At 36.4% G+C, this 15,540-nt stretch overlaps 1 protein-coding gene across 3 annotated transcripts in view; it reads right to left on the bottom strand.

The window, feature by feature from the left end:
• The window catches only part of DNAJC2 (DnaJ heat shock protein family (Hsp40) member C2), a 36,573-nt gene that overhangs the window by 16,303 nt on the left and 4,730 nt on the right, over positions 1–15,540 (bottom strand). For all 3 annotated transcript variants that reach the window (XM_019451251.2, XM_019451253.2, XM_019451254.2), the window contains one exon: positions 13,147–13,222. In XM_019451251.2, coding sequence (XP_019306796.1) covers positions 13,147–13,222 — 76 coding nt within the window. The remainder of the gene's footprint in view (positions 1–13,146; positions 13,223–15,540) is intronic.

Below are 15,540 nucleotides of genomic sequence, written 5' to 3'. Positions count from 1 at the left end.
CCATAAAACTTTAATAGGCACAAAAAAAAAATAAAGGAATCCAAGCATAGCTCTAAAGAAAGTCATCACATCATGAGGGTAGAGAGCATGAGAAGAATAAAAAAAAAAGACAAGAGCTACAAAAAACCCCCCAAACAAAACAAAACCCAGCAAGCAATTGGCAAAATGGCAATAAGTACATACCTATTAATAATTGCTTAAAATGGGGGTGCCTCAGTCAGTTAAGCATCTGACTCCTGATTTTGGCTCAGGTCATGATCTCACTTTTCGTGGGATCGAGCCCTGCATCAGGTTCCATGCTAATAGCACAGAGCCTGCTTGGGGTTCTCTCTCTCGCTCTCTCTGCCCTGACCCACCCATGCACTCTCTCTCTCTCTCAAAATAAATAAATAAACATTAAAAAAAAATAATTGCTTAAAATGTAAATGGTCTAAATATGCCAAAAAAGACAGAGTGGCTGAATGGATAAAACAAGACCCCTCTATGTAAGAACATGATGTCTACAAGAGACTCACTTCAGACATAAAGACATACACAGACTAAAAGTGAAGTGATGGAAAAAGATAGTCCATGCAAATGGAAGCAGGAAAAAAAAGTTGGACTAGCAATACTCTACCAGATGAAACAGACTTTAAAATAGGCTGTAACTAGAGACAAAACAAAGTATTACTTAATGATAAAGAGATCAATCCATGAGAGGCTATACGAATTGTAATTATCTATACACCTAACAGAGAAGCACCTAAATATATAGAAAAATTAATGGTTATAAAAAAAGAAATGGACGGTAATACACAATAATCAGAGTAGCCTTTAACACCCCACTTACATCAAAGGATAGAATATCCAATAGAAAATTAGTAAGGAAACAGTGGCTTTGACAACACATTAGACCAGATGTACTTAACAGATACAAACAGAACACTGCATCCAACAGCAGAATACACATTCTTCTCAAGTGCACATGAAACATTCTCTAGGATAGATTTCATGTTAGGCCATAAAACAAGTCTCAATAAATTTAAGAACACAGTAATCATACAAGCATCTATTACAACCACAACATTATGAAACTAGAATCACAGGGGAAAAAAACAGGAAAAAGCAAACATATGGAAGCTAAACAACATGCTACTGAATCAGCGGGTCAAAACATTACCTTGAGACAAATAAAAATGAAAATGCAATGGTCTAAAAACTCTGGGACATGGCAAAAGCAGTTCTAAGAGGGAAGTTTACAGCAATACAGGCGTACCTCAAGAAAGAAAAAAAAAAACAAAAAACTCAAACAATCTAACCTTATACCTGAAAGAAAAAGAACTAGCAAAAGAACAAACAAAACCTGAAGTTACTAGAAAGAAGGAAATAATAAAGATCATAGTGAAAATACTGAAATAGCGAGACTGAAAAAAAAAAAAAAGAAAAAAAATCAATGAAACTAGGAGATGGTTCTTTGATAAAACTGATGAACCTTTACTACAGTCATTAAGACAAAGAATATTCCAATGAATAAAACTTGAAATGAAAACGGATAAGCTACAACTGACATCACAAAAATACAAAGGAATGAAAAATTATACACCAACAAATTGGATAACCTGGAAGAAATGGATAAATCCCTAGAAACATACAATCTTCCAAGACTCAATCAGAAAAAAGAAAAAAGTCTGAACAGACTGATTACTAGTAATGAAATTGAATCAGTAACCAAAAAACCCCTAACAAACAAAAGTTGAGGATCAGATGGCTTCATAGGAGAATTCTATCAAACACTTGAAAAAGAGTTAATACCTATCTTTGTCAAAAACAGAAGAGGAAGGAATGGTTCCAAATTCATCCTATGAGGCCAGAATTACCCCAATACCAAAACCAAAGACACTACAAAAAAACCAAAATTACAAACCAATATCCCTAATGAATACAGACGTCAAAAATCTTCAATAAATATTAAGAAACCAAATTCAACAATATATTCAAAGGATCATACACCATGATCAAGTGAGATTTAGTCAAGGAATGTAACAACGGTTCAATAACTGCAAATCAATCAACATGATACACCATATTAACAATGAAGGATAAAAATCATATGATCACCTCAATACATGTGGAAAAAACATTTGACAAAATTCAACATCTATTAATGATAAGAACTCTCAATAAAGTAGGTACAGAAAGAACATACCTCAACTTAATAAAGGCCATATATGACAAACCCACACCTAACATCATACTCAATGGTGAAAAGCTAAAAGCGTTTTCTCTAAGATCAGGACAAGGTGAGGATGCCTATTTCTTGCCTCTTTTACTCTCAACATTGTACTGGAAGTCCTAGTCACAGCAATTGGGCAAGAAAAAGAAAAGCCATTCAAATTAGAAAGTAGTAAAACTGTCACTATTTGCAGATGACACGATATTATACATAGAAAACCCTAAAGACACCACCCCCAAGAAATTAGAATGAATGAATTCAGTGAAGTTGCAGGATACAAAAATCAATACACAGAAATCAACTGCATGTCTATATAATAACTAGCAGAAAGAAAAATTAATAAAACAATCTCATTTACAACTGTAGGTGAAACACCTAGGAACAAATTTAACCAAGGAGTTGCAAGACCTGTACTCTTAAAAATGTAAGACACTGACGAAAGAAACTTAAGATGACACAAATAAATGTAAAAATATAGCATACTCAAAGATTGGGAGAACAATTGTTAAAAATGTGCATAACTACCCAAAGAAATCTGCAGATTCAATGCAATCCCTATCAATCCCTATCATCCCTATCAATAGTGTTTTTCACAGAACTAGAATAATCCTAAAATTTGTATGCAACCAAAAAAGATTCTGAAGAACCAAAGCAAATCTTTGGTTCTTTTGATACCTGGAGGTATCACAATCCCAGATTTCAAACTATACTACAAAGCTATAGTACTGAAAACAGTATGGGGCTGGCACATAAACAGACACATAGATCAATGGAACAGACAGCCCAGAGATAAATCCACATATATATGGTCAATTAACATATAACAAAGGAGGCAAGCATACACAATAGGAAAAGACAGCCTCTTCAATAAATGGTGTTACGACAAGTGAACAGCTACATGTTAAAGAATACTCCATACACAAAAATAAATTCAAAATGGATTAAAAACTGAAGTATGAGATGTGAAACCATAAAATACCTAAGAGTAATGTCTTGGACATTGGCCTTAGCAATATTTTTCTGGATGTGCCTCCCTAGGCAAGGATAATAAAAGCAAAAATAAACACTTGTAACCTACACCAAAATAAAATCCTTCTGCTCAGTGAAGGAAACAACCAAGAAAACAAATAGGCAACCTGCTGAACAGAAGACATTTGCAAATGACATGTCTGATAAGGGGTTAATATTCAAAACACAAAGAACTCATACAACTCAATAGCAAAAAATCCAAATAATTTGATTAAAAAATGGGCAGAGGACCTGAACAGACATCTTTCTAAAAAGGATATACAGATGGCCAACAGACACTTGAAATGATGCTCAGCATCACTAATCATCAGGGAAATGCAAATCAAAACCACAATGAGACACCAGCTCACACCAGTCAGAATGGCTACTATCAAAAAGACAAGAACTAAGCTTTGGCGAGAATACGGAGAAAAGGGAATCTTCATGCACTGTTGGTAGGGTTATAAATTGGGCTTATAAATATAATAGGGTATTGGGGTTATAAATATAATAGGGTGTTAGCAACTACGAAAAATAGTATGGAGGTTCTTAAAAAAATTAAAACAGAAATATCACATGACCCAGCAATTCCATTTCTGGATATTTATTTGAAAAAACAAAACAAAACAACCCAAACCAAAACAAACACATTCATTCAAAAAGATATATGTGCCCCTATGTTTACTGCAGCATTATTTATAATAGCAAGATATGGAAGCAACCTAAGTGTCCATCTATAGATGATTGAATAAAGAAGATGTGGAACATATATATAATGGAATATCACTCAGCCATAACAAAGAATGAGATCTTGCCATTTGCAACAACATAGACAGACCTCCAGGTATCATGCTAAGTGACACTAAGCGAGACAAAAATAAATACTATATGGTTTCACTTATATGTGGACTCTAAAAAACAAAACAGAGGGACAAACAAACCTTCCCCCACCCAAAGACTCATAAATATAGTGAACTGGTGATTGTTAAAAGGGAGGGTCAGAGGGTTGGGTAATTGGTGAAATAGGTAAAGAGAATTAAGAGGTACAAATTTCCAGTTATAAAATAAATAAGTCGTTGAGATGAAATGTACAGCACAGGGGACAGAGTCAAAATATTGCATTAAGTTTGTATGGTAACAGAGTGTAAGTACACTTATGGCAAGCATTTTGTAATGTATATAAATGCTGAACCACTCAGGTGTATGCTGTACACCTGAAACTAATATAATGCTGTACGTCAACTATACTTCAATAAAAAAATAAAAAAACATGAGCTACACAGAGCCATTTGTAAAATCATAATATCAATTTTAAAATATTTTATGCTATGGTAAAATATAAACTTGTTACATGTGGAAATCATAGAAAAAGAAGGAATTATTTTAAGGACTGGCCAAAATGCCAACACCCAAAGACAATTACTGCTAACATTTTTGACATATTTTCACGCAGATCTTTTTCCTTAAACATGTTTTAAAAAAACTAGGTATAATTGTAACATATATACCAATTTACAGTCTGATTTTTTCAAGCTAACATTACACATTTGCATTTTCTGTTGTTACAAACTTCAAAAAAACAATTTTCTTTTTTTTTTTTTTTTAAACTTTTTAACGTTTATTTATTTTTTGAGAGACAGAGAGAGACAGAGCATGAGCAGGGGAGGGGCAGAGAGAGAAAGGGAGTCACAGAATCTGAAGCAGGCTCCAGGCTCCGAGCTGTCAGCACAGAACCCGATGCGGAGCTCGAACCCGGAACTGTGAGATCATGACCTGAGCTGAAGTTGGATACCTAACCGACTGAGCCACCCAGGCGCCCCAATTTTCGTTTTTTAAAGTGGGCTCCATGTCCAACATGGGGCTTGACCTCACGACCCTGAGATCAAGAGTCAGATGTTCTACCAACTTAGCCAGCCAGGTGCCCCTTCGAAAAATTTTTAATGATTGCTCAGTAAAGTATTTCAAATAGATTTATCATAATTTATTTCTCTATTGCTGGATATTTAAATTGCTTCCAATTTTTCACTATTATAAGTAATGCCAATTTTAATCATTTTGTAGAGATGTATTTGTACATATTCAGGATTCTTTCTTCTGAGGATGTATTTACAGAGATGACATTAGTGAGTGAAAATGTAGGAACAAGTTCCTTTCTAAATGTTAGGCCACTTCATACTCTTATGTGAACATGTATTTCACCACAGCCTCACCAGCAATGGGTATTAATTATTTAAACCTACGATTATTGCTGGGCTCAACAATATTTTTGGTTCTATCTTTCATCCTTCATCTATAGAGGAAGGAGAGGTTGTTCTGGTTTCTCTTCTTTGTTTGATTCACTTTACTAGGTTATGGCTAGCTGTTAACATCTGTTGAACACTTAACACATACTAGCACTATTCATCAGTTAATCTTCCTAATAACCCAATGAAGAAAGTGCTATTATTTTCTCCATTTTATGGAAGAGGAAATTGAGGCAAAGAGAGGTTAAGTAACCATGACTCTTTCAACCCATCCAAAAGTCCCCAGCAAATCAGGCTTCTGTCCAATGCTTGATGCAAATGCTTTTTACAACTGCTGTTATTACACTTGTTTTTTTACTTTTTATTTTTTTAATGTTTCTTTATTTCTGAGAGACAGCAAGCAAGCGAGCATGAGCAGGGGCGGAGCAGAGAGAGGGAGACACAGAATCCAAAGCAGGCTCCAGGCTCTGAGCTGTCAGCACAGAGCCCAACACGGGGCTCGAACTCACAAACCGTGAGATCAAGTACCTGAGCCGAAGTCGGACGCTTAACCAACTGAGCCACCCAAGTGCCCCTACACTTATGTTTTAAAAAGTCTTTTTGGGGGGGAAAGTTTCCTCTCTGTACATCCCCCATGAGCATCACAAGCTACCTATTACTTAGTGTTACATCAGATAAAGGTTTAAAAAAATATAGGATTTGAAACAAAAGAGTGTTTTAAAACAAGTTTTCATTTCCCTTAAACTCATAACTTCTGTTTATAATGGAAAGTGCTCAGTTATTAATAGAGAAGAATGCTTTAAGAGTGATCAATAAAATTCTTTAAAAATAATTTTGTCTTAAGTGTTTTCTACATTTTAAATTTTACAATGAAAACCTGAGACCCCCCCCCCAAATTCCCTCCTGTTCTATTCCTGTTCAGCAAAGCTCAATTTTCTTAATGTAATACCTCAGCTTTAAATTCAAAAGTGATTGCCTACTATATTTGCTTCTAAAATGCTTTTCTATAAATACTGTTGTCATTGTGTCTGTGATATACATTTTTTATATTCCATTTATATTTATTTTTTAATATAACTTGTTTCTGTGATATATATAATACATATAAATCACACCTACGTATACATGTGTATGTTTATGACACACACACACACACACACGATTTATGTATATGTACAACTTCTACTTCTTGAGATGGGAGACTTTCACTGCCAACTAACCTAACGAGAACCTATGGGGGGGGGGTGGAATCCTCAAAATAGAAGTTTTACATAAATAAAAAGAACATGTGTACATGTTATATATATGTATACTTACATATAATTTATATATGTACAATATACAGATCAGTCATTTTCATTTATATTTACTGATCATTTCTTTTATAATTTTTTCTGAGTACTTATAAACTTAGAAGGCACTTCATTCTCAACAATTTTAATGTATTTTCTAGTTTCATTAATATTTTCTACAGTTAGAACATTTTTAAATTCTTTTTTTAATTATAATTTTAACATATTCAAGTTAATATCTAAACCATTCATGTTTTTGAAGTCCTAATTACACTGAATAATCCTTCCCTTCTCCTGTGATGTATGATATCTCCTTTACCATGGTAAATTTTACCAGGGTTTGTTTCTGGTTACCTATTCTTGCCCTGGGATCATCTTTAAAATGACTATACCCTTCTATATATTTGATGGTAACGTCCAAAAAATTATATTATTTCTGCGTATTTCTCCTACATCTAGCCACCTGACGCAACCCTCTTTTGGTTTTCTAGGTAGATCCTGTATTATCTATAATTATTTCTTTTCTTCTAATAGCCCTCTTATTTAATCTTAACTCACTAAACCATACTCCTAATAGCATAAAAAAATAATAGGCAGGTTAGCTTCTCCCAGGGATTTTACTGGTAATATCACCAAAACCACATGGTTAAGTTTGTTAGCTGTGGGTGTGAAATATTTACCAAAATAGAAAATTAGCTGTATTTCTTTGCGAAGTTCTATTTATCAAAAAGGAATGGTTATTGTGTTTTATACGTTTTCCCTAGAGGAAATCACATATTATCTAAACCATAAATAGATTTAACTATATTAATATATTTCCTAAGTTGGATTCCTAAGGGAAATGCTACCTCTACCTGGGTATTATTCTTTTAATGCGCTGTTGAGTTCAATTAGCTATTATTTTAACTGGCATTTTTTGGTTTTATATTACATTCATGGATGAGATCTGTCTGTAGTTTTATTAAGTCTCTCCTTGTCAGGTATTAACATTTTATTTATTATTTTTAAGGCAATTTTTTAGAGCAGTTTTAGCTTTACAGTACAAGTGAGAGAATGGCACAGAGACTTCTTACATGCCCTCTCTACATGCATAGCCTCCCCCTCCTCTGTTACCACCATCAGGCATCAGAGGTGACGAACTGTTACAACTGATGAACCTACAATGATACATCATAATCACCCAAAGTTCATAGTTTACATTGCTGTTCACTCTTGGTGGTGTACATTCTATGGGTTTGGACAAATGTATCATAACATGTATCCATCACTGCAATATTTTATAGAATTTCCACTGCCCTAAAAATCCTGTGCTTGCCCTATTCATCCCTCCCTACTCTCCCAACCCCAGGCAACCACGATTTTTTTTACTGTCTACATAATTGTCTTTTTATGCCAGGTTTTCATACCAGGATTACATTAACTTCACAAAATAACTGTTCCAAAACAGTTTTTATTTATTTTTTTTCAATATATGAAATTTATTGTCAAATTGGTTTCCATACAACACCCAGTGCTCATCCCAAAAGGTGCCCTCCTCAATACCCATCACCCACCCTCCCCTCCCTCCCACCCCCCATCAACCCTCAGTTTGTTCTCAGTTTTTAAGAGTCTCTTATGCTTTGGCTCTCTCCCACTCTAACCTCTTTTTTTTTTTTTTTCCTTCCCCTCCCCCATGGGTTTCCCAAAACAGTTTTTAATTCATCATGACAGTTTTTAATTCCTTAAACATTTGGAATAATTCATCTGAAAAATTACCTGGGTCTAAAAACGTGTTTTTATTTTTTCAGTAATCTCTACAACATAATATGGGGCCTCAAACTCATGGCCCTGAGATCGAGTTGTATGCTCTTCTAACTGAGCCAGCCAGATACTCCTAAAAACATTTTTTAGGTGTCTCCCTTCCTTCCTCTTTCTTTTTTTTTTTTTTTTTTTTTAGAGAGAGAAAGAGCAAGCAGGGGATAAGGGCAGAAGGAGAGAGAGAATCTTAAGCAGACTCCACACTCAGCACGGAGCCTGACGCAGGGCTTGATCCCATGACTCTGCGATCATCACCTAAGCCTAAATCAAGAAAGAGTTGGAGGCTCAACTGACTGAGCCACCCTAGTGTCCAAGAGGTATTTCTTTCATACTTTTTAAAATTTTTTTCCTCAATTTCAGAAAAGTTCATTTTATCAAAATTTTTGAATCTATTTAATAGTGGTCTCAATTAAAAATATCTTCTGTAATGGTTTTATTTTTCTTTTTTCTTCTTATAAATCCATTTTTTCCTCCATGTTCCTTAGTGCTAGTCTTTTAAACCCTTGAATTGAATGCCTATTTTATTTTTCCCTCTTTAGGCCCCAAAGAGTATATCTGATTTCCCAAGTGACTGACCTTTTTTGTTTTGTTAAATCACATCTTTTATGGAATTAAAATAAAATTTACATAGAATAAAACGCTCAGATTTTAAGTATTCAATGAGTTTTGACAATTGTATCTACCTTGTAACTACCACCAAAGAAAATACAGACCATTTCTATCACCCAGAGTTCCCTTTACCCTTTTCCAGCCAACTCTCATGCCCTGCTACCTAATTTCCTTCACCATAGACTACTTTTGCATGCTCTTGAACTTCATGTAAGTGGAATCACAGAGTAGATCTTTGTATCTGACTTCTGCTCAACCAATGTTTTGAGATTCATCACCATTCTTGCATATCTTAGTAATCTGTTCTTTTTTTTTTTAACTACTAAGTACTAATTTACTGTATGAATATACAGCAGTTTGCTTATCCGTGATCCTGCTTGGTGAACATTTGAGTGGTTTCCAGTTTTTGGATATTGTGAGTAAGGTTGCTATAAACACTTTAATACAAATCTTTCTTTGGGCATAATAAACTTAGTGATTTCTACATATACAGCAGGGCTTCAAAAACTGACAAATACATTTTTGTTTTTTTGAACTCCAACATTTTTTTTATAGTCAAGTATATTATCAATTTCTCCACTAATACTCCAGAAGAGGCATTTTTGTCTTCTAGCCGGTTTAAGCAGAAAAGGAATTTATTAAAAGTTATTAGCTCACAAAATCCGTTAAGAGTCAGACTCGGGCTTGGAAGTTATGTAGCTAGGAATTATGATCAAATCATAACGGACAGTTCAGAGGTGTGATAATCCACAACTGTGGGGCACTAGGGAAACAGCACAGGCTACTTCCACAGCCCGGGTGTAGGGCGAAAGCCACAAGCTTTGCAGTGCTCTTCCACATTTGCTGGCAAAATGGATTCTGTGCAGCACAGCCTAACTCATACTTGAATTTCAAAGGAAATGTGCTGAACAGTGAAACCTAAGTCACATGCCTGCAAACACTCTCAACCCCAAGATGTATCTTTTTATAAAAAGGGTAAGTTTCCTTCTTTATTTGCAATTACGGTTTCTGTTACATTTATTCTGACTTTAGAAATCAGGCATCTCTTTATTCTTCCCCTCTGAATTTGGGAACATTCCTCAAGGTTGTCCTTTGCTTTACTGTTTGTCTAATTGTATGTCAGTCTTTCTAATTCTGAATTCTGCTTTCATGTTTTCAGTTTCCAGGCAATTCTGCTTATCTTCCCCTAGTCTCTTTCTTCAATGCCTACACCCCCCACCCCCACACAAAAGCAGTGTCTTCATATCTTACTGACAACATGTAGTAGATACTTGTTTCCTTTTGAATCTTATGATACAGTCTAAGAGAGGTGATATCTCAATTTTCTGTTGGACAGTCTCCTCTTATGTTGCGCTAGTTTTTTTCTTCATGGAGCTTTCTGCCTAATCCATGTGCAGTAGGGAGTCCCAAGATTGTCCTATACGGTCTTGTGGAGGGAGCAAAAGATGTTACTTAATTTTAAAACTAGGAGGCCAAATAACATGGTCTAAAATACAAACAAGGGTAATTTGGAAGCAGCAGTTGTTTACTGAAATTTCAAAGATACACCCCCCCTTCTCCCACTGAAGAAGACAGTTTCTAGGATGTTTTGAGGGTACACTGCAAAAAGGTTTTTCATTATACACTCATACTGCTATCATTATAAATGTCTCCGAATAGGATTTTTAATCTTTAAGAAGCATAACATAGAACAGCTTCAGTTTAAAATATCAGAAATATTTTGAACCAGAAGTATTAGAGTTGGAAAATTCAAATCACCAAAGACCATTTCCATGCAAAGAATATCAAACCTACAGGCCAGTATGGCAATTTTACTTCAAAATTATGCAAGCAATTGAAACACCACTTTTAGTATTCAAATACTTCCTCTTAACCCATCGTTCAACTTTTGAAGTGATTTATTCTTTTCAGATAATGCACAGAAGGAAAAAAAGACTCACTTTATTGACCCTTAACTAACTTAATTTTCATTTTAGCAATTCAAAATACATTAAACAAAAATAAAACTTTTATGTGTATGTAATAGGATATAAGAACTCTAAGGATCCCAAATGCATTAAAACTTACATTTTTATGAGGTTTGTCTGTCCTAATAATTATATATTTGTAACCACTAACTCTGCATTTTTACCTTTGGACTAGATTTCAGAAAGCAGTAAATAGTCGCTGTCTATTTTATAATGACAGAGGTAAGAGAATGAGTTTCCTTTTGAATAAATACTGAGAATATTCAACACAGTGGCAGAGAGTGAATTATAATTATACTTAATGTTAACAATCTGTTCACCGGGGTTGAAAAATTTCAGGCTACAGAGTATTCAAAAATTCATTTCTATTATGCCAATAAAAAGAATGGGCTTAGAAACAAAGGAATGTTTCTTTTACAGTTTATTGTACATTAAAAAACTTTTTTTTAATGTTTATTTATTTTTGGGATAGAGTATGAGCAGGGGAGGGACAGAGAGAGAGGGAAACACAGAATCCAAAGCAAGGCACAGGCTCTGAGCTTTCAGCACAGAGCCCAACGTGGGGCTCTAAATCATGAACCATGAGATCATGACATGAGCCAAAGTCGGACGCTTAACCAACTGAGCCACCCACACAGCCCATAGTTAGTTGTACATTTTTTATCTTTACAGAAAAAAAACAATTCCTTCACCTTACAATATCAATTATTTTCACAGTTCTAAATCACTTCTAATTCTTTCACATATTTATATGTATCAAGACTCATTTGGTATTTGTATGCTGTTCTTTCATATAGCAAGACTTTGCAAATATTTTTCCATGGCAAATGAACTTCCCTGGCATTTATGTATACTGCAATGACTATTCATATGCATTAACATATGCTTAGTCTAAAACCATGCCAGTTCTTTAAGAAACTGAATAACAGATCTGAAATAATCTCATAAATTCCTTCACCTTGTTAAAAATGTTTCTTGTGATTTTCCTAACCATAACAATTAGTGGGGAAAATTTTAAGTTTATCAACTATACCTAGTCTCAACTAGTATTTTTCAAATTGAGATGGGTCTCATTCAGCGACCTTCCTCCAAGTGTAATACTTTCTCCTCTTGACTGGCCTTGACTCCCTAACTCCTTTCCCATATGGCCGCATCTTACCTCCTCTGACCTTAATATCCATTCTCTAGAGTGGAGGGCAGAACATTCTCCTAAGATAGAACACAGAAAACTAATCACCTTCACCCCTTTCATCAAACTTAACTAGCCAAGAGAACCGAATGGTGTGTAGGGCACTATGGGATGGTGTTTTTAAATTTTTTTTTTTTTAACGTTATTATTGAGAGACAGAGAGACAGAGCGTGAGCAGGGGAGGGGCAGGGAGAGGGGGAGACACAGAATCTGAATCAGGCTCCAGGCTCTGAGTGGTCAGCACAGAGCACAACACGGGGCTCGAACCCACAAACCATGAGATCATGACCTGCGCCGAAGTCGGTCACCTAACCAACTGAGCCACCCAGGCGCCCCGGGATGGTGTTTTATAAGGCACATGAAGACTAGGCTCCTACAATTCCCTGAAATTTTTCATCTTGTCAATGAAAAAAAACAGTGAAACATCAGATAATTCTTTTTTGGACAGAAAAGACAGGTGGGATCAACAAAAATGTAACCCCAAACCACAAAATAATATCAGAAAACCTAACAAGGCAGCTTCCACTAAATACAGCTGGCTGTATTACTGAAAGGAAGTGAAATATTAATTTTTAAAAGGTTGCTTTTAGAAGAATGTTCTTTATCTTGGTCACAAACACACCCACCCACCTTCTGTCCATGCATGAGATTGATTGCTTTCTGGTTCTGAAGGTAAAGCAGACTATGGGTTATACATTGTTATGACCATATGACAAATGCTGTTGAATCTAGATTTATGGCTACAGAATATGATCATGCAGATCTTTTCAAAAGGATTAACATTTCCTATACCAGATACTGGATTATTTCAAAAGAACTAGGTACTTACGAGCTGCTTTGATCTGTCTCTGTGTAGCTTTGTATCTTACATGGCCAAGTCCAAGTACTGCATAATGATCTTGGTTCTGATAAAGACACAAAAGGAAGTCAAGTGTGAAATGGAGCTGATATCCCTTGTGCTGGCACCCATTTTAGTGCTTCCCAAAGTGAGAATCCCATAATAGGAGACATTCTATATATAATGGATTCTGTGGTATGTAAGTCTGGGAAATGTGTATTGTGATACAGCCTTCTTGATGATTTGTATGCATATAAATCAAAGGCTCTGAGAAGTCTTGCAATTAAAAAAAACCAACCAAACAGAAACCTGCAAAACCCAGCATTTTCTTAACTTACTTGACAACTGAGCCCATTTTTCTCCTAACACCTAGTAATATCCTATGGCCATCCTTAAATCAAGAGATTTCAGAACTGAGGGAAGCACTATCACAGCCCCACAGCGTTGGGCCAGGACAATGAAAGGATAGGACCAGGAGCTGTGCAGAGCAAAGGTAGGCTGGATGGAAATTTTGAGAAACTGAGAGATGAGGCTTCTCTGGAGAGGAAGTACCTGCTGTCGTTAACATCCTTGCAAACTGACAAGTTGAAGCAGCAACTGGAGTGAAGGTTCCCTACAGAACTCAAAGGGTGAGTCTAGTACTGGAGAACTGAGAGGGGGGAAAAGGGAGTTGGGGGCATGAAACACGGGAGAAAAAAGTTAAACAGAGCTGACTGGTTTCCCTTCAAATTCAGGACTACAAAGTTCATGTGGATGGGCTTTTTCATTACGCCTGGCCATCATTCCAACTGGTTTACCTTTCCACTCCCTAAGGTTACTATTTCTCTAGTCTCTCCTCAACCCTCACAGATCCTTCTCCACCCTCTTATCAACAGCCCTGCCTCCCAGTTAAATATAAGATGTAAATTATCCTACTCAAATTCCTACTCAATCTTTGTACTACCCTACCTGCAACCATACATCTTTCCCCTTTTCCTCCATTGACAACTGAAGAAGTCTGTCCTTCTGAGACAAACTATTCCACCCCTCCTCTTGGTTCTGAGCACTGTCTTCTCTACGTCTCCTCAAATACTAGCATCTTTCAGGGATCTCCCAAGCTTCAAGTGGATTATCTTCATCTGTATGAAAAGATGCTGTTAGTTCTCATCCTTAAAAACACATCCATGACCCCCTTTCCAGTTACCACTCTCTCCATCTCTCTGCTGTCCGTCAACATTAAACTTCTTGAAAAAGGTGTCCACACATTTTACCTCCTTTCGCATTCATTTTCAAACCACTCCAGTTTGGTTCTGTTCCACCCACTCCCACCCCCGGCACAATGAGGCTGCTCTCTTCAGTATCAATTTCCAGGTACCAAATCCAAGACCACTCATCTGCCCTCACTTGACTTCAGCTCCCAGTGGCAGCACAGCTGACTCATTCCTTAAAATATTATCTTTCTTTAGTGTTTCTGTGCATTCACTCTGTTTTCTTCCCACCTTCCAGTAACTTTTTTCAGCCACTTTTACTGGCTTCTCTATGACCTGCAAAGCTCAGTTCTGGGGTTTCTTTTGTCTCTCTCTACATTTCAGTTCAAAGCGATTCGATTCAGTGCCAGGGCTAGAATACACTTATGACTCCCCAGTTCACTGGAGCACAGACGTCTCTTCTGAGCTCCAGATGCACTAAGCACCTCCATTTCTCACTATTCCTGGCTTGTCTCTCTCTACCTCGATCACTCACTTCCAAATACAAGACTGGTGCTGCAGTTCACTGCAGATACCGAGCTCTTCCTCCCCCCAGCCTGGCACATTCCCCCTTCTTCATGTGGCTGCCATCTTCTCATCCTTCAGCCTCAGCTTAAATGTTATCACCTTATTTAAAACAGACAACCTTCTCTGCCCATCTCTGCTCCTTCTTGTTCCCCCTGAAGTATTTAAAAATTGTCATTGCTTCAAACTCTCCACTGGCTTTCCAGTGACTATTGCTCCTTACCTCCTCACACCCCCTATCCACTCTGTACCACCTATTTGCCTCCTTCAGTTCCTGGCACTTCGAACTTCTTTCTGCCCCCACACAAGATCTCTGCCTGGAATGGCATTCTTGTGGATCTTTATGTGTCATTCAGGTTTTATCTTAAATGTCAACTGCACAGGCCTTCCCCACCTACTCACTCTAAAGCAGTCATATGGACACTCTATCACATCATCCTGTTCTACTTCTTTGCCCAGCATTTGGTGGCCACATCTTTGGTTGTTTACTTATTGCCTGTCTCATTAGAATACAAGCTATGTGGGAGCAGTGATACTGTCTTGTTCAGTTGACTTCTCAGCACCCAGAACAGGGTCTGACACATAGAAGATGCTTGATCCTGTTTGTTGAAAAGAAACAACCAACTGAACAAAA

This window comes from Panthera pardus, unplaced genomic scaffold (genome assembly GCF_024362965.1).
Source record: "Panthera pardus isolate Hobbes unplaced genomic scaffold, ASM2436296v1 HiC_scaffold_8, whole genome shotgun sequence".
Taxonomy (NCBI): domain Eukaryota; kingdom Metazoa; phylum Chordata; class Mammalia; order Carnivora; family Felidae; genus Panthera; species Panthera pardus.
This window is presented reverse-complemented; position numbering and strand designations above follow the sequence as displayed.